The 27,496-nt window shown below is 42.9% G+C and overlaps 2 protein-coding genes across 5 annotated transcripts in view; one reads left to right on the top strand and one right to left on the bottom strand.

The window, feature by feature from the left end:
- Window positions 1-19,512, bottom strand: part of DNAAF1 (dynein axonemal assembly factor 1) — a 123,189-nt gene extending 103,677 nt beyond the window's left edge. The window contains exon 1 of one of the 2 annotated variants that reach the window (XM_069738647.1): window positions 18,515-19,512. In XM_069738647.1, coding sequence (XP_069594748.1) covers window positions 18,515-18,557 — 43 coding nt within the window. In that variant the 5' untranslated portion in view covers window positions 18,558-19,512. Of the gene's footprint in view, window positions 1-12,915; window positions 12,979-18,514 lie in introns of those variants that run through there. The other variant, XM_069738648.1, reaches the window with a different exon arrangement.
- The window catches only part of LOC138648769 (inactive hydroxysteroid dehydrogenase-like protein 1), a 103,984-nt gene that overhangs the window by 25,238 nt on the left and 51,250 nt on the right, over window positions 1-27,496 (top strand). Inside the window, exons 2-3 of one of the 3 annotated variants that reach the window (XM_069738650.1) lie at window positions 13,272-13,681; window positions 19,790-20,045. In XM_069738650.1, the coding sequence (XP_069594751.1) occupies window positions 19,790-20,045 (256 nt within the window). In that variant the 5' untranslated portion in view covers window positions 13,272-13,681. Of the gene's footprint in view, window positions 1-13,271; window positions 13,682-15,962; window positions 16,121-19,789; window positions 20,046-27,496 lie in introns of those variants that run through there. The other 2 variants (XM_069738649.1, XM_069738651.1) reach the window with 2 other exon arrangements.

Below are 27,496 nucleotides of genomic sequence, written 5' to 3'. Positions count from 1 at the left end.
GCTACCACAGCATCTTGCAACGGCATGCTATTCCATCCGGTTTGCGTTTAGATGGACCATCATTTATTTTTCAACACAACAATGAGCCCAAACACATCTCCAGGCTGTGTAAGGGCTATTTGACCAATAAGGTGAGTAATGGGGTGCTACGCCAGATGACCTGGCCTCCACAGTCACCAGACCTGAAACCAATCGGGATGGTTTGGGGTGAGCTGGACTGCAGAGTGAAGGCAAAAGGGCAAACGAGTGCTAAGCATCTCTGGGAACTCCTTCAAGATTGTTTTTTGTTAAGTACATATTCCACATGCAGGAGCGGACTGGGCCGGGTGGCAAGAATGCATATGCCCCCAGGGCCTGTGACTAAGCAGCTGCACAGGGCCGCTGGAGGACTGGCAGTGATTATAATACATTGCACACCTGTAGTGCGTGGTCGTGTCATCCCCCCAGCCGCCCCACCATGCAGGCTGCAGCAGTATGTGATGAGCAGGCTCCTGTGCGGCACTGCCACTCTGAGGGAGACAGCGCAGCCAGCAGCAATCAAGATGAAAGTTCAGCATACCGGCCTGTGTGTGCGCTTGGAGCTCCCAGGGAGAGAGAAGCCCCAGCTCCTTCTGCTCTTATCTGCTATCCTGGCAGAGGAGAGACCCGAGGAGGTGTCGGGACAGTGCAGAGCTGTGAGCAGGAAAAACCGAAGAGCTGCACATGGACATCAGCCGCCCCTCACCACAGAGGAGAGTGTGTGATGTGTGTATGAGTTATCTGGTGTGTGATGCTGTGTGTGTGTGAGAGCTGCATGCGTGTGTGATGCTTGTGTGTGATGCTGCGTGTGTGTGAGAGCTGCCTGTGTGTGAGCGCTGCCTGTGTGTGATGGTGTGTGAGAGCTGCGTGTGTGTGAGATCTGTGTGTGTGTGATGCTGCGCGTGTGATGCGTGTGTGTGATGCTGCGTGTGTGAGAGCTGCGTGTGTTATGCTGCATGTGTATGTGAGCTGCGTGTGTTTGAGATTTGTGTGTGTGAGAACTGCGTGTGTGTGAGAGCTGCGTGTGTGTGATGCATGTGTGTGTGATGCTGTGCGTGTGAGATTTGTGTGTGAGAGCTGCGTGTGTGTGATGCTGCGTGTGTGTGGTGTGTGAGAGCTGCGTGTGTATGAGATCTGTGTGTGTGTGATGCTGCATGTGTGATGCGTGTGTGTGACGCTGCATGTGAGAGCTGTGTGTGTGTGAGCTGCGTGTGTGTGATGCGTGTGTGTGATGCGTGTGTGTGAGAGCTGTGTGTGTGATGCTGCATGTGTGTGTGAGCTGCGTGTGTGTGAGCTGTGTGTGTGAGATGCTGCGTGTGTGAGCTGCATGTGTGTGATGCGTGTGTGAGCTGCGTGTGTTTGTGTGAGCTGCGTGTGTGTGAACTGCATGTGTGTGTGAGCTGCGTGTGTGAGAGCTGAGTGTGTGTGAACTGCGTGTGTGTCATTATACAGTGAGGCTGTGTGAGTCATTATGCAGTGGGGCTGTGTGAGTCATTATACAGTGGGGCTGTGTGTGTCATTATACAGTGGGGCTGTGTGTGTCAATATACAGTGGGGCTGTGCGTGTGTGTCATTATACTGTGAGGCTGTGCGTGTGTGTGTGTCATTATACAGTGGGGCTGTGCGTGTGTTTGTGTCATTATACAGTGAGGCCTTGTGTGTGTGTCATTATACAGTGAGGCTGTGCATATGTGTGTGTGTCATTATACCGTGGGGCTGTGTGTGTCATTATACAATGGGGCTGTGTGTATCATACAATGGGGCTGTGTGTGTCATTATACAGTTGGGCTGTGCGTGTGTGTTTTATACAGTGAGGCTGTGCGTATGTGTGTGTGTCATTATACAGTGGGGCTGTGTGTGTCATTATACAGTGGGGCTGTGTGTGTCAATATACAGTGGGGCTGTGTGTGTCATTATACAGTGGGGCTGTGTGTGTCAATATACAGTGGGGCTGTGCGTGTGTGTCATTATACTGTGAGGCTGTGCGTGTGTGTGTGTCATTATACAGTGGGGCTGTGCGTGTGTTTGTGTACAGTGAGGCCTTGTGTGTGTGTCATTATACAGTGGGGCTGTGTGTGTCATTATACAATGGGGCTGTGTGTATCATACAATGGGGCTGTGTGTGTCATTATACAGTTGGGCTGTGCGTGTGTGTTTTATTATACAGTGAGGCTGTGCGTATGTGTGTGTGTCATTATACAGTGGGGCTGTGTGTGTCATTATACAGTGGGGCTGTGCGTGTGTGTGTCATTATACAGTGAGGCTGTGTGTATGTGTGTGTGTCATTATACAGTGGGGTTGTGTGTGTCATTATACAATGGGGCTGTGTGTGTCATTTTACAGTGGGGCTGTGTGTGTCATTATACAGTGGGGCTGTGTGTGTCAATATACAGTGGGGCTGTGTGTGTCATTATACAGTGGGGCTGTGTGTGTCAATATACAGTGGGGCTGTGCGTGTGTGTCATTATACTGTGAGGCTGTGCGTGTGTGTGTGTCATTATACAGTGGGGCTGTGCGTGTGTTTGTGTCATTATACAGTGAGGCCTTGTGTGTGTGTCATTATACAGTGAGGCTGTGCATATGTGTGTGTGTCATTATACAGTGGGGCTGTGTGTGTCATTATACAATGGGGCTGTGTGTATCATACAATGGGGCTGTGTGTGTCATTATACAGTTGGGCTGTGCGTGTGTGTTTTATTATACAGTGAGGCTGTGCGTATGTGTGTGTGTCATTATACAGTGGGGCTGTGTGTGTCATTATACAGTGGGGCTGTGCGTGTGTGTGTCATTATACAGTGAGGCTGTGTGTATGTGTGTGTGTCATTATACAGTGGGGTTGTGTGTGTCATTATACAATGGGGCTGTGTGTGTCATTTTACAGTGGGGCTGTGTGTGTCATTATACAGTGGGGCTGTGCGTGTGTGTGTCATTATACAGTGAGGCTGTGCGTATGTGTGTGTGTCATTATACAGTGGGGCTGTGTGTGTCATTATACAGTTGGGCTGTGCGTGTGTGTGTCATTATACAGTGAGGCTGTGCGTATGTGTCTTTGTCATTATACAGTGGATATACAGTGGGGCTGTGCGTGTCGTACAGTGGGGCTGTGCGTGTATGTGTCATTATACAGTGAGGCTGTGCGTATGTGTGTTTGTCATTATACAGTGGATATACAGTGGGGCTGTGCGTGTCGTACAGTGGGGCTGTGCGTGTATGTGTCATTATACAGTGGGGCTGTATGTGTGTGTCATTATACAGTGGGGCTGTGCGTGTGTGTGTCATACAGTGGGGCTGTGTGTGTCGTACAGTGGGGCTGTGCGTGTGTGTGTCATACAGTGGGGCTGTGCGTGTGTGTGTGTCATTATACAGTGGGGTTGTGCGTGTGTCAGTCATTGGTGCATTCACTCTGTGTCATTCTTTGTGGCTGCAGACTTGTGCTTCTCACATTGCTCGCAGTGCTGTGGTTATTCGGTGGGTGTGTGGCTGCAAGTTTGTGATTTGCATACATGCGGTCACATGCTGACTAGACTTGCATGCCCTAATGCAACTGTATTGAACAAGGCCATAAACAGTCTAGTCGGAATGTGGCTGGGTATATATATATTGCATGCTTGCGGTCACAAGACCACCTGTTCCCGACACTGGCACCAGAGAATCTTCACAGCGCTCAGTGCGCACGATATGAGAATTCACACATAGTGACTGTAGACATGTAGCTTAAGATCCGACAACCCCTTTAAGGATGGGCCGCTTCTCATGGGCCACTGCTGTGTGCTTGCCCCCCAGGCCAAAATTTGCCGGCCAGCCCCTGATGATGTTCCCTCATGTGGCAAGCAATTGGGTTGTCCCTCTTGTGCCTAATGTCTCCCTGGTGCTCACTGATACGTTTTCCAAAGTTCCTGTTTTTTTTTCCTATGTAATTTAAAAGGCGTGTGCAGATAGATTTTATGCTCCAGCCATATCACAAATTGATCATTGTTCTTTCATGTATGTGATCCTTGGATTTTGTGGGATGATGTCTGCTAGATCCGTATCTGATGTTTTTTAAGGATTCTAGATATTCTGTCTGCCTGATTATTGAATGTGTTGTGCCAATTAATCTGATAAATTCCCTTTGTCCCACCTTTGCCTTTGGATGTAAACATTCCTATCTCCCACTCCTCAGGGCATTTTAGAAGGTCGGATTTAGGATCTCTCTTAGGTACCCCCTATGTAAGAATCTTTTTCTAAGGTCAAAGACTTGTGTTCGATACACCTACAGTGTTAGTACAATTGCTCCTTACCTGGAGGTATTACCCTTTCAGGTATACTTTTTCTCCAGGGAAGTGGGATGATGACTCTTTCCCTGTAACAGAGTAATCAAGGCTGTTGGTTTTCTGTAAGTGCATGTTGTTAAGTGTCCTTTACTACTTTTTCTTATAATCGTGTCTAGGAAGGGTAAATCCGTTTTGCTAATTTCCTATATAAATTTTAAACCTAAATGATTGACATTGAGGCACTCCACAAATTTCCGAAAGATCCCACTTGACCTTGAAAACAAAATGAAGATGTTGTCAATAAATCTTGCCCAAAACAAAATTTTCATATTCCACCAAGCCACATCCTCCTGGAAAACAACAGTCTCCTCCCACCAGCCCAGGAGGAAATTTGCATATAATGGGGCAGATGGGTTCCTCATGCCAGTCCCCCTGATCTGATGGTAGAACCTTATATTAAACAGAAAGTAGTTGTATGTGAGAATGAATTGGATCAAACCCCTCACCAACTCATTAAGTGATCTACACTGGATAGCTATGGAATTAAGGTAACATTCTATAGCTCTTTTCGCCATATGATGTGGAATATGTCTGTAGAGTACCTCAACATCAATAATATCAATCAAGGTATAAAAAAAAGTTGTCTTCAACTGTACTACCATACAGTTTCCCAACTAAATCACCTGTACCTCTTATATATGTGGGCAGGAAAATGATAAATGGGGTAGGATCCTATATATCGCCACATTTTGACTGATTGAATCAACTCATGACACAATAGGTCATCCCTTTAGTGGATACAGCCCCCGCAACCTGGGTCCTCTCTCCTCTTGTACCAATCGGTGACTCATTTTGTTCAAGATTATTGTACTTGTTTTTTGTTATGTATACCCCTTTTCAAAAGTAAAGTGCCATGGAATGTATGGTGGTGTGGTCCAATAACATACCCGTCAACTGATGTTAGAGGAAGTGCACAGTGCAACTCCATTCCATTTGTTTCATCCGGCCGCCACCATTCCATTTGTTTCATTCGGCCGCCACCAGATCTTACAACAGATGATCAGTGATGGTGTCGGGTGTTGGATAGGTCAGATGTTGATGACTTATCACTTGGAAAGGTCATCAATATTTTGTGACTGGACAACTCCTTTACCATTTCTAGTTTTGTATCAATACCTAAAGTACTCAACCAATTACTTGCCACAGAAATGACCCGCCATGGTGAGTTAATGACTGATTTGCTACATTTCAAGAGGGAAACCGAGGCAGAGACCATCTTTGCCGACGATCCCCCATGCATAGTTGCATAGAGTATAATTATTTGTCCTCAAATTAATAATATTTCTTCACTTTTTCCAGCTTTCTTTAACCCCTTAGCGACAGCCGATACGCCTTTTAACGGCGGCCGCTAAGGGTACTTAAACCACAGCGCCGTTAATTAACGGCGCTGTGGAAAAAGTGAATAGCGCCCCCCACAGGCCGATTTTCTCTGGGGTCTCGGCAGCGTACTCGGGATAAATTGGACAACAACTTCTGGGGTCCAATTTCTCTTGTTACCCTTGTGAAAATAAAAACTTGGGGGCTACAAAATCTTTTTTGTGAAAAAAAAAATATTTTTTATTTTCACGACTCTGCATTCTAAACTTCTGTGAAGCACTTGGGCATTCAAAGTTCTCACCACACATCTATATAAGTTCCTTGGGGGGTCTAGTTTCCAAAATGGGGTCACTTGTGGGGGGTTACTACAGTTTAGGTATATCAGGGGCTCTGCAATCGCAACATAATGCCCACAGACCATTCTATCAAAGTCTGCATTCCAAAAAGGCGCTCCTTCCCTTCCGAGCTCTGCCGTGCGCCCAAACAGTGGTTTACCCCCACATATGGCGCATCAGCGTACTCGGGATAAATTGGACAACAACTATTGCAGTCCAATTTCTCCTGTTACCCTTGTGAAAATAAAAACTTGGGGGCTACAATATCTTTTTTTGTGGAAAAAAAAAATATTTTTTATTTTCACGACTCTGCATTCTAAACTTCTGTGAAGCACTTGGGCATTCAAAGTTCTCACCACACATCTAGATAAGTTCCTTGGGGGGTCTAGTTTCCAAAATGGGGTCACTTGTGGAGGGTTTCTACTGGTTAGGTACATCAGGGGCTCTGCAAACGCAACATAATACCCGCAGACCATTCTATCAAAGTCTGCATTCCAAAACGGCGCTCCTTCCTTCGAGCTCTGCCGTGCGCCCAAACAGTGGTTTACCCCCACATATGGGGTACCAGCATACTCAGGACAAATTGGACAACAACTTTTGGGGTCCAATTTCTCTTGTTACCCTTGTAAAAATAAAAACTTGGGGGCTAAAAAATCTTTTTTGTGGAAAAAAAAAATATTTTTTTTTTTCACGGCTCTACGTTATAAACTTCTGTGAAGCACATGGGGGTTCAAAGTGCTCGCCACACATCTAGATAAGTTCCTTAAGGGGTCTAGTTTCCAAAATGGTGTCACTTGTGGGGGGTTTCCACTGTTTAGGCACATCAGGGGCTCTCCAAACGCGACATGGCGTCCAATCTCAATTCCAGCCAATTCTACATTGAAAAAGTAAAACGGCGCTCCTTCACTTCCAAGCTCTGCGGTGCGCCCAAACAGTGGTTTACCCTCACATATGGGGTATCGACGTATTCAGGAGAAATCGCACAACAACTTTTGTGGTCTAATTTCTCCTGTTACCCTTGTGAAAATAAGAATTTGTGGGTGAAAAGATCATTTTTGTGTAAACAAAAGCGATTTTTTATTTTCACGGCTCTACGTTATAAACTTCTGTGAAGAACTTGGGGGTTCAAAGTGCTCACCACACATCTAGATAAGTTCCTTAAGGGGTCTAGTTTCCAAAATGGTGTCACTTGTGGGGGGTTTCCACTGTTTAGGCACATCAGGGGCTCTCTAAATGTGACATGGTGTCCGATCTCAATTCCAGCCAATTCTGCATTGAAAAAGTCAAACGGCGCTCCTTCACTTCTAAGTTCTGCGGTGCGCCCTAACAGTGGTTTACCCCCACATATGGGGTATTGGCGTATTCAGGAGAAATTGCATAACAAAATTTATGGTTACATTTCTGTTTTTACACTTGTGAAAATAAAAAAATGGTTCTGAATTAAGATGTTTGCAAAAAAAAGTTAAATGTTCATTTTTTCCTTCCACATTGTTTCAGTTCCTGTGAAGCACTTAAAGGGTTAATAAACTTCTTGAATGTGGTTTTGAGCAGCTTGAGGGGTGTAGTTTTTAGAATGGTGTCACACATGGGTATTTTCTATCATATAGACCCCTCAAAATGACTTCAAATGTGATGTGGTCCCTAAAAAAAAATGGTGTTGTAAAAATGAGAAATTGCTGGTCAACTTTTAACCCTTATAACTCCCTAACAAAAAAAAATGTTGGTTCCAAAATTGTGCTGATGTAAAGTAGACATGTGGGAAATGTTATTTATTAACTATTTTTCGTGACCTATCTCTCTGATTTAAGGGCATAAAAATACAAAGTTTGAAAATTGCAAAATTTTAAAAATTTTCGCCATATTTCCGTTTTTTTCATAAATAATTGCAAGTAATATCGAAGAAATGTTACCACTAACATGAAGTACAATATGTCACGAAAAAACAATCTCAGAATCAGCGGGATCCGTTGAAGCGTTCCAGAGTTATAACCTCATAAAGTGACAGTGGTCAGAATTGCAAAAATTGGCCCGGTCATTAAGTACCAAATTGGCTCTGTCACTAAGGGGTTAAGTAACTGGATGCCGGAGTGTCTTTGGATAAGGATGAGCATCTTCATCTGCAACACTTTCCATAAAGAGCATCGCTTGAAACCACTGACGTTGTAAAATGAAAGGAAACAAACATCTTTTCTTTCTTTTGATGGTTGCCTTTAATCTATATTTTCAGAAAATTACTGTTTTTTGTTTGGGACAGTGGTAAATTCTAATTGTTACATTAAACAGTAAATTTAATTTCTGGATAATTACTTACTTGAATGTGCAGTAAACAATTAATTATGCTATCGTAATCGCAGTAGAATGGCAAGTTATAACAAGGAAACGTAAATATGAATGTATGTGTATGTTGCAGTAGTCATTTTGCATGTACCTCCGTGATTTGGAAGGTCCTGTTCTTGCTAAGGACAGTAGCTTGGATGGTACAAATAGAAAAAAATAACTAGCATATCCAAACTAGTGTTAACAGGTGCCAACCAAAAAAAATATTACTATAGAAAAGTTGCACCCTGAATTGCTAAGAATGATGATTCTACAACATTGGAACTGCATGACTGCCAAAGAAAATAGGAAAACGCTACATTATGTACATATGGAATATTGAAATAAATTAAACTGCCATATTGCTATGAAACATTACAGTATAAAGGAAGTTACTTAGGTCATAGATTGGCCAGTATTTGTGAGCCAAACAGCAAACGTCAATGCGTCCTTCGTTGTTGGGTCCTTGTCCTGATATGACACCTCTCCTGGGCAAGAAGCCTACAATTTATCAGCCTTCCTGCTCCATAAATCGTAGACTTCTTGCCCAGGAGAAGTGTCATATCATGACAGGGACCCAGCAATGAAAGACGTCTTGATGTTGGCTGTTGAGCTCACATATTATTGACCAATCTATGCTCTAAGTAACTTCCTTTGTACTGTAATTTTTTATAGCAATATTGCAGTTTCATTTGTCCAATATTCCATATGTACATAATGTTAGACATCAAGATATCCCTATGCCAATGGGATTAATTAGAGGTCAGACAATATAACAACAACCCAAGCAGGCTGATTAGATCACAAAAGTGAAATCAGTATTTTTTTAACCATACAAGTACATTTTATTCCACAGAATAAGAACACATTGTAACACTATACAAACAGAATAACACTGCCAAAGCAGGAAATAATTAGGGATCCATAATAAAATTGTGCAATCAGCAGTACCTACTGTATATAGAAGTCAAAAGGAGACTAAATACTCCAAGTTTATATGTACACAGTAGAACAATTATTAGAAAAAATAATTTTTTGAAAGTATATATAAAACCACCAATAAAATGCTATTTATAGCTAACCAACTGCTCCATTGGATTTAGTGTAAGGCAGTGCTGTCATGTGAGGGAGTACTTGACAGCACATAGCTTTATGCATGTGGCTATGTAAGCGTAAAGTGCATTGCGTGCAAAGGCTTTAGGTGTAATGAAGTGCATATAGTGGTACAGAACTCACTGAGTAAAACTAATGAAAGGACCCTAGCCTGCCACCCCTACGCGTGTTTCGATGTGTCTTCATCAGGAGTAATGGCTAATGTTGGCTACAAGGTTAGTATATATAAGAACCATCATCCAATCAAGAGCTGTCAATTCGATTACATAGGTCTGCAGCGATGCATGCGTGGACATAAGCACACCCCAAAATTGGGCACTTCCTGCTGTGTTCAGGGAATAATAATAATAATAATAATAATAATAATTTTTATTTATATAGCGCCAATATATTCCGCAGCGCTTTACAAATTATAGAGGGGACTTGTACAGACAATAGACATTACAGCATAACAGAAATACAGTTCAAAACAGATACCAGGAGGAATGAGGGCCCTGCTCGCAAGCTTACAAACTATGAGGAAAAGGGGAGACACGAGAGGTGGATGGTAACAATTGCTTTAGTTATTCGGACCGGCCATAGTGTAAGGCTCGGGTGTTCATGTAAAGCTGCATGAACCAGTTAACTGCCTAAGTATGTAGCAGTACAGACACAGGGCTATTAACTGCATAAAGTGAATGAGAACATGATGCGAGGAACCTGATTGCCTATTTAAAAAAAATAAATAAATAAAAACAATAGTTTTTTTTCCTAAATAGGCCACACAGGGATCGTTAGGTTAATACATTGAGGCGGTAGGCCAGTCTGAACAAATGAGTTTTTAGGGCACGCTTAAAACTGTGGGGATTGGGGATTAATCGTATTAACCTAGGTAGTGCATTCCAGAGAATCGGCGCAGCACGTGTTAAGTCTTGGAGACGGGAGTGGGAGGTTCTGATTATTGAGGATGCTAACCTGAGGTCATTAGCGGAGCGGAGGGCACGGGTAGGGTGGTAGACTGAGACCAGAGAGGAGATGTAGGGTGGTGCTGAGCTATGGAGTGCTTTGTGGATGAGGGTAGTAGTTTTGTACTGGATTCTGGAGTGGATGGGTAGCCAGTGTAATGACTGGCACAGGGTAGAGGCATCGGTGTAACGGTTGGTGAGGAATATGATCCTGGCAGCAGCATTCAGGACAGATTGGAGCGGGGAGAGTTTGGTAAGAGGGAGGCCGATTAGTAGAGAGTTACAATAGTCCAGACGAGAATGAATAAGTGAAACAGTAAGAGTTTTTGCAGAGTCGAAAGTAAGAAAAGGGCAAATTCTAGAAATGTTTTTGAGATGCAGGTAAGAAGAGCGAGCCAGTGATCGGATGTGGGGGGTGAATGAAAGGTCAGAATCAAGGATGACCCCAAGGCAGAGGGCATGTTGCTTTGGAGTAATGGTGGAACCGCACACGGAGATGGCAATGTCAGGCAAAGGTAGGTTAGTAGAGGGAGAGAACACGAGGAGTTCAGTTTTTGACAGGTTTAGTTTCAGATAGAGGGAGGACATGATGTTAGAGACAGCGGTAAGACAATCACTGGTGTTTTCTAAAAAGGTCGGCGTGACAACAGGAGAAGAGGTATATAATTGGGTGTTGTCCGCATAGAGATGGTACTGGAAACCAAATCTACTGATTGTTTGTCCAATAGGGGCAGTATACAACGAGAAGAGGAGGGGGCCTAGGACTGATCCTTGAGGAACCCCAACAGTAAGGGGAAGGTGAGAGGAGGAGGAACCAGCAAAACATACAGTGAAAGATCGGTCAGAGAGATAGGAGGAGAACCAGGAGAGAACGGTGTCCTTGAGGCCGATGGAGCGAAGCATAGTGAGGAGGAGCTGATGATCCACAGTATCGAATGCTGCAGAGAGATCCAAGAGAATTAGCATCGAGTAGTGACCATTAGATTTAGCTGTTAGTAGGTCATTAGAGACTTTAGTGAGGGCAGTTTCAGTAGAATGTAAAGAGCGGAAGCCAGATTGAAGAGGGTCGAGAAGAGAGTTATCTGAGAGATAGCGGGTAAGATGGGAGTGGACCAGGCGTTCGAGGAGTTTAGAGATGAAGGGAAGATTAGAGACAGGTCTATAATTAGCGGCACAGTTTTGATCGAGGGATGGTTTTTTAAGTAATGGATGTATGATGGCATGCTTAAATGAGGAGGGAAAAATACCGGAAGTGAGGGAGAGGTTGAATATTTTTGTTAGGTGAGAGGTGACAGCCGGGGAAAGGGACTGGAGGAGATGTGATGGAATGGGGTCACTGGTGCAAGTGGTCGGGTGAGAAGATGCAAGGAGCCTGCTTACTACTTCTTCTGTAACTGCTTCAAAGTCAGAGAGTGAACTAGATGCCAGGGAATGCAAGCAACTCGCCGCTGCTAGTCAGCCGAAGACACCTACGAACCAAGTAGAGCATATCGGGAAGGTCCAGATGAAGTCAGGTCCAGGCATGCGCACTAGACTCAGAGGCAAGGCAGAGATCATAATTATCTACAATTGTGAATTTAACCTATAAATTGCCAATATATCTAGGACTATGCTGGGAGTAGTATCTTGATGTAAATTACATTGGGAACTAAAATGATCACTCTTGTGCAAAAAAGGTGAAAATTGGTTAGTGAGAGATGCATAAAAAACAAATGTAAAAGGTGCTGGCTTATTGATGAAAAGTTAAAAATAATTATAAGTTAAAAAAAGTTAAAAGTTAAGTTAAAAACATGAATGTGAGTAAGAACAAGAGAGCATGTAGAAACCCAATGTTATATAGAGCCCTTGTATATCATGGGTGCGGAGTATAGCAACCTTGTAAAGTGCATGGCGCAAAATGTAGAATAGAGAAAATTATATGGGCGAGCCATGTGTTGAATAAATGGGAAGAAAAAATAAAATAATAATGCAAAATATAAAACAGAAAAACACAAAAATATACACCCATGGGGCCAATTTTGAAGGGACCCATGAATTAAACACCAATAAGGTTAAGTTAATACAAAAATGCCCACATCCATATGCAGAATATCCTTAATAATTAAGTCTATAAGAGATTAGTCCATTCCCGCTATTTCATAATTCAAATCCCAGATGGATTTCTGGAATGATGCATAGCAACGGAATTTCTAAGAGATCTCAATCATGAAACAGCAAACTGTCTCCAAGAATAAAGAGGTCATCATCATGATATGGACGGTTACAGATGTCTGGCAAGACAAAAATAATTACAAACACCTAAAACATACACAAAAATGAAGCTCATTAAACGGCCCATAAATTCATAAAAAAGAACCTAATCTATGACTTTCATTTAGCCCCTCTGGAACCATGGTGTTAAGACTGTATATTCAGTGGCTTTCTACTTGGGACAGCTGTTTATACAGATCCCCACCCCTCATGCCCAACGATACATGGTCTATTGCCATAACTTGAAGACCACTTGCATCTGAAGTATGGGTCATTTTGAAATGTTTGGGCAGGGTCTTTAGTTGTTACCTTTCTTGGGCATCCTTAGATTTCTCGATGTTCCTGACATGTTCACGTATCCTTATACTTATACGCAGTTCTCTTGTCATCCCAATATAAGTTTTATTGCAGGGACATCGTGCTTGGTAGATCACATCCTTGGATGAACACGTAAGATATTTCCTAATGGAGCATGTACGGGTGTGATCTGAATTTTTAAATTCTTTCCCTTTAATTGTGTTGGTACATGCTTCCCCAATCTGAAGATAGGTTCTCCTATGGACTTGGACTATCCAACCGTTGAGGACTTCACGTCATCAACCAAGAATTGGACTTACAACTTTCAGTTTATTTTCACATGTTGTGTTTTCGTTTTTGTCTTTCAGGTTCCAAGGACGTCGTTGAACATCATCGTAACACTTCGTGTCAAGTTGGATCTTCGTGAAAGCTAAAGATTTCAGAAGGGGAGTGTCATGTCCCATGATTTTGAATCATACAGACAGTATTGTATTTTATTGTATTGTTGCTGTCATTGCTCTGTATATATCTGTTCCTTTTAGAGGTTATTCTCCTCCCTCCTGCATGTGACTCTGATAAACCCTTCCTTTCTTCCCCATGTTTGACTCTATCACCATCTTGGAGACCCATGTTTCATACAGCTCTGTACTAGAAAGTCTCTTTTTACCTACTGTAACTGTGCATTATACAGGAATTCAGCTGGAAATAAACCTTCTACTGGACTCTTCAAACGTGCTCTCTTCCAGTGGAGTTAACCTATCTGTGGACATCACTAAATGTGAGTAATGGTAAGCAGATGCCATAGAAAGGCAGTCTAAGCGCCCAACACTTGCAGTTTAGCAATGGAGACAGAATAGTAATGTTGCTATAATGCTGGTGTTCTACATATTCAGATTTTATGCAGAATTGCATAAAAAATAGCTCCAACACTGGCCAATAAACTATACAAATTAGAATAACACAAAATATGACAAGACTTAGCAAGGGTTTGTAACAAATTGCATTTTTGCCCCGAAAACAAAAGCAATGTTTTACAATACCAGCAAAGTGAGTGAGATGCACCTGCTGCTTATTTTTTCCTTGCGGATTTGAATGATTAAAACATGTTTGTTTGTTTTTTGCAAATCTGCAGCATGTCATTTCTTTCAGCATATTCGCTACATTTTTCACCGTCAAATTCATTGGGGAAAAAAAAACACATCAAAATGAATAAAAAAATAAACAAGTGTATTTTATGCAGAGTTTATGCTGCAGAAAAATCTGTTGCAAATACTCAACGTGTGCACATAGACTTATGGTTTTCTTTTTCCATGTGGTTCCCAACCTTGAAAAAATGTAGTTTTATGCTGCAGCCTGTAACACGTTTAAAGGTTTTGTCTACTACTTTTATATTGAGGACCTACAGGTCCTCAATATAAGATCTATAGAGGTGCTGGGTGTTGGATCTCCACCAATCAGTTGTTATAATCTCCTGCATTGGACAGATATAAATAATGTAGATCACTGTAGATCAGGACCTATTGAAGAGAATATGATCTATTGTGTAGTATTTGACAGCAGACCCTAACCAGTGCACGGAGCTATGATGTTCCTCTTTGTACACTGCTTACCTCCGGAGTGCCAGATCTCGACCTTATATTGATGAGCTATTCTAAGGATCAATATAAAAATAGTGGACAACCCCTTTAAGGATTCAAGGGGTAAACTCTCCAGTAATATATTTATTGTGATTGTCAGCTATTTTTGCATTGGATGAAAAATAACTGCGTTCCCTCTATGTAAACAGTGGAGCCGCAGTCATGTATCACATAATAATGTCCGACAGTGCGTATCGGTCTGGAAAAAATGTGTGCCATTTCTTTAGCAGACCGTCCCCCTTCATAAAAAATCGAAAGGAGTAACGGTCCATCCATAGGAGAAAAACCCCAAAATCTTTATGGTGTTACAAAATATCCATATAAACCATAAATGTAATTCTCATGATAGCCATGACTGACGCGTTTCTGGTAAAATAATTAGCTCCCTTAAACACAATCTGTTTTTCACCAGAAATGTGTTAGTCACTCATGGCTAGCATGTGAATTACATTTCTGGTTTTTATGAATTTTGAAACACAATCAAAAACATATCATGACTTTGTTCCTATAAACGTGCTGTTCTTCCTTTACATTTAATAAAAGGGGGTTTGTCAGCAGATTTTTGCTATGTAATCTGACAGCAGCATGATGTAGGGGCTAAGACTACATTACATTACATTAGGTTTACAGCGATGTGTCGCTTACTGGGCTGCTTGCTGCCGTTTAGATAAAATCCCAGTTTTCTCTGCTGCAGATCTAGCATTTATCTGAATGCTGAGCTATGTATAACCACACCCACCACTCTGATTGGCAGCTTTCTGTTTACACAGTGCATAGGCAGAAAGCTCTTAATCAGTGCTGAAGTTGTGGTTGGATCTAGGAGACACAAAACACCTAAGTCCTGTAGTGATAATCTCCTGCTGATAAAACACAGATTTTTTTTTTTAAACAGCAGCCCACAGCTCAGTGATACATCGCTGCAATCAGGGTCTCTGCCCCTTCATTATGGTGCTCCAGATTACTTAGCAAAAACTTGCTGACAAAAGGCACTGTACCCATTTATTGACTCAGTCTTCTTCCTTGTATTTTACGCAATGTAATGTATTTCTAAGTAACAGCAGTATCCATAGACATGCCATCTCTTTAACATTCATACTTATGCCTAGGCTTGCTTTAATAAATGTTTGGAATCTTCTCATTAAATAGTTTTGGAACTCGACCAGAGGAGGTTACACAACCTCACATTTCTTAACATAACATTAAGTTGCATAAGTTCTACCCAACTACTTTACAAAACAAGCAAAAAACAAACGCTAAATGTGAAGTATCAGCTGTAGATCAAGCTACAAAATATATATCCACAATGCTCACTATGGATATGAATACAACAAAGCGGTTAAGAGATGTGAAAGATATGTCAAATCCATTGTTTAGAAAAAAAACTAAACCTTGGCACAACTTTATGTAGTAGAGCGTCTACGCCCTGCACAAATATGAAGGAGGGAGATGAGGTGTCTCCCAGAAAGTGTCCTGGAGGGTAAGAGACAGACTTGTCATTCTGGTCTTGAATTTATAGAAGGGAAATTTGGCTATGAGAAAGGGGAAAACAGTCTGTGAATGTGTCCTGCACCTCGGCCAAGGTAAGTTATCTGTGTATATATCATTCTCTGCTGTGATAACGTCACAATTGGAAGTATTTGTTAAAATTTCAACAATTGTACTAAAACACTATTTCAGTTGTTTAAACGGGGAACTTTTAGGGTATGTGCATCCGGTGTCTTTAAATCCTGGTGTACCCGAATCATTTTTTAAGCAGAGGAATGTTTCAGTCAAATATCAGCAGTGTCTTCCCTGGATCGTGTTTTCTGATGTCCCTTTGCTGACGTTTTTGTTTGAGGTGGTTTAAGTGACTTCTTCCAAATGGGTATTGCCAGAAGTATGCACCCATTTTGACATTGGTTTGAATATAATTACCAAAAAATGTCCACATAACATAAATCAATGGCACTTCACATAAATATTGAACCCAAATCCTTGTACAAAATTTCTTCCAGAGTAATGAAGAGAACCATTATAATAAAATCACGTTTTTATTAGATGTTTTTTAAAAATAAAATACAAAGTAATAAAAAAGTAGAGTGCTTCAAGGAGGAAACACAACATAATCTTGATAATGAAATAGTAAAAAAGAGACACACTCCTTTGCAAATATGTAGCAATCAATAGTGAAAAAAATCTACACTGCTCAAAAAATAAAGGGAACACTAAATCCCACATCCTAGATATCACTGAATGAAATATTCCTGTTGTAAATCTTTATTCATTACATAGTGGAATGTGTTGAGAACAATAAAACCTAAAAATGATCAACGTAAATCACAACTAATATCCCACAGAGGTCTGGAGTTGGAATGATGCTCAAAATCAAAGTGGAAAATGAAGTTACAGGCTGATCCAGCTTCAGTGGAAATGCCTCAAGACAAGGAAATGATGCTCAGTAGTGTGTGTGGCCTCCACGAGTCTATATGATCTCGCTACAACGTCTGGGCATGCTCCTGATGAGGCGGCGGATGGTCTGAAGGATCTCCTCCCAGACCTGAACTAAACTACTCCTGGACAGTCTGTTGTGCAAAGTGACGTTGGTGGATGGTGCGAGACATGATGTCCCAGATGTGTTAAATCGGATTCAGGTCTGGGGAACAGGCGGGCCAGTCCATAGCTTCAATGCCTTCATCTTGCAGGAACTGCTGACACACTCAAGCCACATGAGGTCTGGCATTGTCCTGCATTAGGAGGAACCCAAGGCCAACCGCACCAGCATATGGTCTCACAAGGGGTCTGAGGATCTCATCTCGGTACCTAATGGCCGTCAGGCTACCTCTGGCGAACACATGGAGGGCTGCGCGGCCCTCCAAAGAAATGCCACCCACACAATTACTGACCCACTGCTAAACCAGTCATGCTGAAGGATGTTATAGGTAGCAGATCGCTCTCCACAGCGTCTCCAGACTCTGTCACGTCTGTCACATGTGCTCAGAGTGAACCTGCTTTCATCTGTGAAAAGCACAGGACGCCAGTGGCGAATTTGTCAATCCTGGTCTTCTGTGACAAATTCCATGCATCCTGCATGGTGTTGGGCTGTAAGCACAACCCCCATCTCTGGACGTCAGGCACTCGCACCATCCTCATGGAGTTGGTTTCTAACCATTTGTGCAGACACATGCACATTTGTGGCTTACTGGAGGTCATTTTGAAGGGCTCTGGCAGTTCTCCTCTTGTTCCTTCTTGCACAAAGGCTGAGGTAGCGGTCCTGCTGCTGGGTTGTTGCCCTCCTACCGTCCCCTCCTCGTCTCCTGGTGTACTGGCCTGTCTCCTGGTAGCGCCTTCAGCCTCTGGACACTACGCTGACAGACACAGCAAACCACCTTGCCACAGCTCGCATTGATGTGCCATCCTGGATGAGCTGCACTACCTGAGTCACATGTGTGGGTTGTAGAGTCCATCTCATGGTATCACTAGTGTGAAAGCACAACCAACATTCAAAAGTGACCAAAGCATCAGCCAGAAAGCACTAAGATGTGGTCTGTGGTCCTCACCTGCAGAACCACTCCTTTCTTGAGTGTGTCTTGATAATTGCCAATAATTTCCATCTGTTGTCTATTCCATTTGCACAACAGCATGTGAAATTGATTGTCAAACAGTGTTTCTTCCTAAGTGGACAGTTTGATTTCACAGAAGTTTGATTTACTTGGAGTTTTATTCTGTTGTTTAAGTGTTCCCTTCATTTTTTGAGCAGTGTGTGTGTGTGTATATATATATATATATATATATATATATATATATATTGAGATCGCGCTCACTGAATGTGTTGGGGGACATTCACTTGGCAGCGGGATTAAGGCACACAGGAATGATTTTCCACTTAAACAGTCTATTCAGTTTACACAGTCAACTGAACCTGTTATGACCACCAGTCTGTTCCAATAGCAGATACACTTGTCGGCCTTTACTACCACCCCGTTGTCCGAGCTTACCTTCCAGGAGTTCCGCTCCACACGCTGACTTCTTGTCAGTCATGGCTTCCAGGGGAACTGCCTTACTGGGATCACTGACCCGAACCCTGACTTGCTCGACAAGCTTCAACCCGTCAGTTCCAGACCCTCAGAAGAACGGTAGCTTTTTCCCAACTTAGACAGCCGTCACGGTCCTCCTACATGTGCTATCCAGGAAACCTGTCTTTCCAGGACCTTCCAACACAGAGACCATTTGACCAAACAACGGACTCATTATATTCCATGAGACACACCTATTGATGGGAGGTAGGTCGCTTCCCAGACCCGCCCAGCTCTCTGGGTAACCTGCAAGCCCAGCCCACATAAATTAAGCAAGGTTCATGGAACTACAGGTCCCAGAACAACATTCCAGCCTTACTGCGCAGAGGACGTCTGCCTTTGCGACACATATCGGCCATTCACAATAACGCCGTTCACTGTCTCACAATGTGTTTTGAAGAATATTTCCTTTGAAAATGATGTGTAAATGACATAGAGAATTGCTCTATGTATAAGCCCATGTTAACATCGCATTGGATTTGGTTGTAAATTGGATGCTAGGTTTGAAAAATCATATTGTACTCACATGAGAAACGTTTGACACTCGCGTTACACTCGTCTGACTATCCTGCATCATAATCGGACCGATTTTAAAATTGCTAGTGTGACTCTGGCATTAGACCACTCAAAACCTAAGTTAATACAGATTCAGTATCCATTCATAACCAGAGTCAGGTGTTCTGGTTCTGCTTAGGGATCTCATAAGAGAGATATTTCCATTTAAACCACTATGAATTGGTGTAATCTCTTCCATAATACACAGTATGCATTGGGATATTCCTCGCAAGTTACTTCTAATAGGTTCCAAAATTTGCACTTTTTATGTCTGTTTGTCATATTTGACCAACCGAAGTCTATGGCTGTGACAAAAGTACATCTGAATCCATTTTTTGAGGGGTGGGTTCAAATGGAAGCCCAAGACTAAATCAGGAACGGTCTGAATCCAACCTTGTGAATGCTGCTCTGAATATTTAATATCTAGATATAGCTGTGGGTATTTGTGTGTAAGTACATGTCCGTAGCCTTTATCAGTCAAAAGAATGAACTTCATAGACCCCATTATAAGTCAAGGGGGAAGAGAGGCATTTGATATTGAACCATATGTACACAGTTGGAGCTATGTAAAATAAATCATTAATATTGTGTAGTACTAAGTAGTATGTAAAGAACGTAATCCTTCTTTATATTGTTTTTTAGATGTCTGCATACAACTTTAATATTGCAAAGCTGGGAAACATTGTGCAAGGCACCATTGTCTCACTAGCCAAAGAGGTTGTACAATCCTACGACAATAATTTGGATATTCTGGCCATAGTTGGAGCCTGCTACACAGTGCGGAAAGGTCTTCATTTACTGAGTGGGTGTTGTAGCTTGATAAAACATCAAGTCTTTCCCCTACTTTTTAGTAATACCAATACAATACTGAAATATGGAGAGTGGGCAGTAGTCACTGGTAAGTGAAAATGGTCTGGAAAATACAATATATCTTTATCAATGTAAATACCTGTACTCAATAAAATGCTGAATATGTAAAGAGCTTTCTAATATTGAGCTCCCAGCCTTTAGTCTAGATTCTTTCCACCTGCTGCGCATCCTCAAGATCCTCCTGCTTCTCTGTGTACCGACCCCTGGCTATATCCTGACTACATTTACTGCTTATCCTCCCAACTATACTGCTGCTCTGTGTACCGACTTCTGGCTATACCCTGACTATGATTTCCGCTTATCCTCAAGATCCTACTGTTGAGCTGTCTACTGACCTATGGCTATATCCTGACTATGATTTCTGTTTATCCTTCCAACTACACTGCTGCTCCGTGTACCGACCTCTGGCTATATCCTGACTATGATTCTTGCTTATCCTCAAGATCCTACTGCTGATCTGTTTACCGACCGATGGCTATATCCTCACTATGATTTCTGCTTATCCTTATCCTTATCCTGCTTATCCGTCCATCCATCCATCGGTACACTGAGCAGCAGTGCTCAGTGTACCGATATCTGGCTATATCGTGACGGCGCCACTTGCCGGTGCTGCCACTAGTGGTCGCAATATCACCACTCCAACTAAGGTCAGTGCAGTGCAGCTACCTCCTCTTACTATGAAATGCGCATGTCACTAGGATGGCCTCCACTCCATGTGAGGTCTAGGACCTCATTATCCCCCGTCTTCCACCGACTCCTCAACCCTGCCTTCCCTGCTGATCTGCACACTGGTCTGGCAACTGAGTTTCATCATCATCTGACATGTCCTGTGTTGGTCCTCTGACTGTGTGCAGTAGCCCTCCCAAGTCTTCATCCTCCAATACAAGTGCTTGGGCATCAGTGTACTCAGTCTCTTCCACTTCTGGGGAAGGGGTGGGTGGATGAGGCATGTAACCACATCCAGCGGACTCATCAAAAAGCAGGAGAGACTGCTGCATGACTTAGGGCTCAGATTGTTTGGCTAGTTTGCAAAGGGTTAAAGTGGAAGCCGGATGGCCATGGTCCTCAGGTGCCCACTGTGCATTTTCTGCACTGGAATGGGTGGAGATAGTGTGAAGGAAATGGAGACACTCTCGGTCATCCAACGTAACACCCTTTCAACATCTTGTGGTCTTATCATTCATTCAGCAGTATTCAGGCCTATGAAAGGACGCTGAAAGGATGCACAAGGTGTTGTATTTGGGCACACAACAGGCACTGAATGACCACGTCCTCTCCCTGCATCAGCTACACCCCATAAGCTACACCAGCACCATCACAGCCACATTCACATCCCCTATTGGATGCTCTCCTCAATTTTAAGTGTTTTTCTCTAAACACTACACGCAAAGAAATGGCGGAAGAGTAGATTTATTTGCAATAGTACTAGAAAACACACATAGGTCCTAAAAAAATATTTGTTTGGCCTAGAAATGGCAACTGGACGGCTGATGTCAATTATTTATTTCCCAGACTACTGAAAAACACACACTAGTCCAGTAAAATTGTCCTTTGGGCCTAGCAATGGCAACTAGACTGTTGATGCCAATTATTTACTTCCCAGACTACTAAAAAACACACAAGTCCAGAAAAATAATTTGTTGATCCTAGAAATGGCAGCGAAACAGCTGATGCAATATATTTATTTGCAAAACTAATAGACTAGAAAACAGCTGATTCTTTTACGATACTGGAGTAGCACTGCTGGAAACCAGTGGCCAAAGGAGCACAATCGGGAACAGTAAGCAATACTAGATGTTCTTGGAGATGGCAAAGGGTTGTAGGAAACAATCCGGAGATAAATGAGAATAGGTAAGAACGTTCAGGAGCTTGAGACTGGAACTAGACTAACAGCTAGAAAAAATATTCAAGCAATGAGTGAGAGATCTATGAGGCTTTAAGTAGGCCCAAACAGGAAACAAGATGGAATCCATAGGTTCAGAATTTGCTATCTAAAGAGCAATTGTAGAACAAAACTGCACCCTCCAGTGGTAAAAAGTGAGATTGCAGCACAATTATTAAGGTTAACAATAGTAGCCACTAGTGGTCAAACTGTAGTAGGACAACAAGAATCCTGAAAGATGCCTATCAATTATTTCCCAGGCTAATAAAAAACACACTAGTCCAGAAAAAATATTTTTTGGCGTCCAGAATTGCTGCAAATTATTTATTTCCAAGACTACAAAAAAACACGTACAATATTTTTCGGACTGTAATACGCACCTAGGTTTTAGAGGAGTAAATAGAAAAAAAAATGAAGCAAAAAATGTGGTCAATTCTGTACTTAATATCCCCTATCCTGGCATATATGGCCCCCTCATCCCTATTCCTGTGTGTATGGCCCCCTCATCCCTATCCTGGTATGCATGGCCTTCTCATCCCTATCATGGTATGCAGGGCCCCATCCTCATCCTGCTATGCAGGGACTACGTCTCCGTCCTGGTATGTATGGCTCCATCCTTATCCTTTTATGATTGGCCCTCATGCCCATCCTGGTATGCATGGCCCCCTCATCCCTATTCTGGTATGCATGGCCCTATCATCCCTATCCTGGTATACAGGGACCTCATGCCCATCCTTGTATGCCTGGCCCTATCTTTATCCTGGTATGATTGGCCCCCATCAGAAAAACATTAAAAAAGCATAAAACATTATACTTACCTTCCAGCATCTTGTTCCGATGCCAGCAGCTGCTTTATGCTTGTGAACAGCACATGACGGGGACGTCATGCGCTGCTTACAAGCCAAGAAAAGCTGCTGGAATACTCACGGATCTCCACGCCAGAAATATGTGTGTGTAGAACAGCGAGTATTTATTGCTCTTTAATAGCGAGCACAGTGTTAGGCACAGCCACCGGATTCCTACAGCTGCTGGGCTTTGATGTGTGCTGCTTCAAAGAAAATTAATATTCACTGCATTCCATGCCTATGGGAGTGGAGAGCAGTGAATATTCATTGCCTTAAGTAGCGGGGACACACGAAAATCTGGCAGCTCCTGGAAGCCGGCGGCTGCGGCTAATAGTGTGTCCACGATTAAAGAGAAATGAATATTCACTGCCCTCCATGCCCATGGGTGTGGAATGCAGTGAGTATTCATTGTTCTTTAGCAGCTGGCATGGGAGTTAGCCACAGCCACCGGCTCCTGCCTGTCCTGTGACCCGCTGCTCCATCGCTGCCAGTCCCCCACCACAGACAGAGCTATATTTGACGCCCCAGGGTCCTGGTTGTCACAGTGGCATTGCTTTCCTCATTGGGAGAGTGATATCACGCTTGGAAGTGAGGCAAGATTTCTCTTAACAGGTAATTAGCACATACAACACCGTTCTGACTCCAGGCCAGAAGGGCGAGCTCTACACCCAACTTCAGGGGAGCTGCTCTCTCTGGTTGGGAGGAGGAGTTAGTTGCTAGGCAGTTGCTAGGCAGTTAGGAAGATTTAGACAGTTGGTGCCGGACAGCAGACTGGAGCAGTCTGAGGCAGAAGGACGAGTGAGGGTCTATGTAGCCTGAAATGCTGCAGCTCCTAGATAGCAAGATACAGAAGGAAGAACAGCTGGTAGTGAACGTTCTGGAGAGCGAAGCACCGGAGAGTGACAACAAGGGAGAATAGCAGCGACTGGGCTACCTCCCTGACAGAGCGCAGATACCGGTAACCGGAAGACCGAGTTTGTGTCATACTCTAGGAGGCACAGCAGAAACCGGTAGGACAGCTAGACTACATGTAACTTAACTGCCCTAACACCCAGGAGACAGTGACACATAGAACCCAGGTCGTGATAGAGACCCTGTAAAAAGGCTAGAGTCACCTGTCATACGGGTGTGTTGGGGTTGAAGTTGTGGTTAGGGTTGGGATTAGGGTTAGAGTTGGGATTAGGGTTAGGATTAGGGTTAGGGTTGGGATTAGGGGTATGTTGGGGTTAGGGTTGTGGTTAGGATTGTGTTGGGGTTAGGGTTATGGCTAGAGTTGGGATTAGGGTTAGGGGTGTGTTGCGTTAGTGCTGGAGTTAGAATTGAGCGGTTTCCACTGTTTAGGCACATCAGGGGTCTCCAAATGCAACATGGCGCCACCATTGATTCCAGCCAATCTTGCGTTCAAAAAGTCAAATGTACTCCCTCCCTTCCGAGCCCTGACGTGGGCCCAAACAGTGGTTTACCCATACATATGGGGTACCAGCATACTCAAGACAAACTGGGCAACAACTATTGGGGTCCAATTTCTCCTGTTACCCTTGCAAAAATAAAAAGTTGCTTGCTAAAACATAATTTTTGAGGAAAGAAAAATGATTTTTTATTTTCACGGCTCTGCGTTATAAACTTCTGTGAAGCACTTGGGGGTTCAAAGTGCTCACCACACATCTAGATAAGTTCCTTGGGGGGGTCTAGTTTCCAAAATGGGGTCACTTGTGGTGGGTTTCTACTGTTTAGGCACATCAGGGGCACTGCAAACGTAATATGATGCCCCCAGACCATTCCATCAAAGTCTGCATTTCAAAACGTCACTACTTCCCTTCCGAGCCCCGACGTGTGCCCAAGCAGTGGCTTACCCCCACCTGTGGGGTATCAGTGTACTCAGGACAAACTGGGCAACAAATATTGTGGTCCACTTCTCTTGTTACCCTTGTGAAAATAAAAAATTGCTTACTAAAGCATAGTTTTTGAGGAAAGAAAAATGATTTTTTTATTGTCACGGCTCTGCGTTGTAAACTTCTGTGAAGCACTTGGGGGATCAAAGTGCTCACCACATATCTAGATAAGTTTCTTGGGGGGTCTAGTTTCCAAAATGGGGTCACTTGTGGGGGGTGTCTACTGTTTAGGCACATCAGGGGCTCTGCAAACGCAACGTGACGCCCGCAGACCATTCCATCAAAGTCTGCATTCCAAAACGTCACTACTCCCCTTCCGAGCCCCAACGTGAGCCCAAGCAGTGGTCCCCCCCCACATATGGAGCATCAGCATACTCAGGACAAACTGGACAACAACTTTTGGGGTCCAATTTCTCCTGTTACTTTTGTGAAAATTATTTTTTATTTTCACGGCTCTGCATTATAAACTTCTGTGAAGCACTTTGGGATTTAAAGTGGTCACCGCACATCTAGATTAGTTCCATGGGAGGTCTAGTTTCCAAAATGGGGTCACATGTGGGGGAGCTCCAATGTTTAGGCACACAGGGGCTCTCCAAACACGACATGGTGTCCGCTAACGATTGGAGCTAATTTTTCATTCAAAAAGTCAAATGGCGCTCCTTCCCTTCCGAGCCCTGCCATGTGCCCAAACAGTGATTTACCCCCACATGTAAGTTATCAGTGTACTCAGGAGAAATTGTCCAATAAATTTTAGGATCCATTTTATCCTGTTGCCCATGTGGAAATGAAAAAAATTGAGGCTAAAGAAATTTTTTGTGAAAAAAAGGACTTTTTCATTATTACAGATCAATTTGTGAAGCACCTGGGGGTTCAAAGTGCTCACTATGCATCTAGATAAGTTCCTTGGGGGGTTTAGTTTCTAAAATGGGGTCGCTTGTGGGGGAGCTCCAATGTTTAGGCACACATGGGCTCTCCAAACGCGACATGGTGTCCGCTAATGATTGGAGCTAATTTTTCATTCAAAAGTCAAATGGCGCTCCTTCCCTTCCGAGCCTTGCTGTGTGCACAAACAGTGGTTTGTGACCACATGTAAGGTATCAGTGTACTCAGGAGAAATTGTCCAATAAATTTTAGGATCCATTTTATCCAGTTGCCCATGTGAAAAAGAAAAAATTGAGGCTAAAAGAAATTTTTGTGAAAAAAAGTACTTTTTCATTTTTACGGATCAATTTGTGAAGCACCTGGTGATTCAAAGTTCTCACTATGCATCTAGATAAGCTCCTTGGGGGGTCTAGTTTCCAAAATGGGGTCACTTGTGGGGGAGCTCCAATGTTTAGGCACACAGGGGCTCTCCAAACGCGACATGGTGTCCGCTAAAGATTGGAGCCAATTTTTCATTGAAAAAGTCAAATGGCGCTCCTTCCCTTCCGAGCCCTGTCGTGCGCCCAAACAAATTGTACAATAACGTTTGGGGTCCAGTTTCTCTTTTTACCCTTGGGAAAATAAAAAAAATTGTTGCTAAAAGATAATTTTTGTGACTAAAAAGTTAAATGTTCATTTTTTCCTTCCATGTTGCTTCTGCTGCTGTGAAGCACCTGAAGGGTTAATAAACTTTTTGAATGTGGTTTTGAGTACCTTGAGGGGTGCAGTTTTTAGAATGGTGTCACTTTTGGTTATTTTCAGCCATATAGACCCCTCAAAGTGACTTCAAATGTGAGGTTGTGCCTAAAAAAATGGTTTTGTAAATTTCGTTGTAAAAATGAGAAATCGCTGGTCAAATTTTAACCCTTATAACTTCCTAGGAAAAAAAATTTTGTTACGAAAATTGTGCTGATGTAGACATGTGGGTAATGTTATTTATTAACTATTTTGTGTCACATAACTCTCTCGTTTAACAATAAAAATTCAAAATTTGAAAATTGCGAAATTTTCAAAATTTTCCTCAAATTTCCATTTTTTCACAAATAAACGCAAAAATAATCGACCTAAATTTACCACTAACATGAAGCCCAATATGTCACGAAAAAACAGTCTCAGAACCGCTAGGATCCGTTGAAGCGTTCCTGAGTTATTACCTCATAAAGGGACACTGGTCAGGATTGCAAAAAACGGCCAGGTCATTAAGGTCAAAATAGGCTGGGTCATGAAGGGGTTAAAGGAGACTCTGAACTCGCTTCCAAGATGGCCGGACCCTGCCTGCACCTGTGATCTGGTGCCCTGGACTGTGGCTGCCTGCTACCATCAGTAGACCAGGTAAAAAGACTGCACAACTGTGTCCTTCGTGCTTTACTGCACCACTCACCATCGTCCATCTATTCACTGGGAGTCCTGGGGATCTACATCACCTGTGGGAAGTTATATAATCTGGCTGCTATAACTGGCTACAACATGTTATAGTCTGAAAAATACGGGACTAGTCCACAAAAAATATTTTTTGGGCCTAGAAATGGCAAAGAGACAGCTGATGGGATACATTTATTTGAAAAACTACTAGAAAACACACAGCGGTCCTGAAAAATTATTTATTTGGCCTAGAAATGGCAACGAGACGGTTGATGTAATATATTTATTGGTGTAACTACTAGAAAACACACAGCAGTTCTGAAAAAATTATTTCTTTGTCCTACTAAAGGCAAAGAGCAGGGCTGATGTCAATTATTTCTCAGACTGCTAGGAAACCCACAGTGGCTTAAAGAACAGTCCTACCATAGGTGGGGTGGTGCAGTTCACACAGCGGCTTAAAGCCACTGAAGCCTCTCAACAAGCTTTATTATATTGGCGAACCCCAATACTAAGGCTTTCCTGAAAACTTGACCTTTTGGTGGGTCTTGAGGACTGGAGTTGAGAAACACTGGTATCG

This window comes from Ranitomeya imitator, chromosome 9 (genome assembly GCF_032444005.1).
Source record: "Ranitomeya imitator isolate aRanImi1 chromosome 9, aRanImi1.pri, whole genome shotgun sequence".
Classification (NCBI taxonomy): Eukaryota; Metazoa; Chordata; class Amphibia; order Anura; family Dendrobatidae; genus Ranitomeya; species Ranitomeya imitator.
Note: the sequence above shows the minus strand (reverse complement) of the source record. Positions and strands in the feature narration are given on the sequence as shown.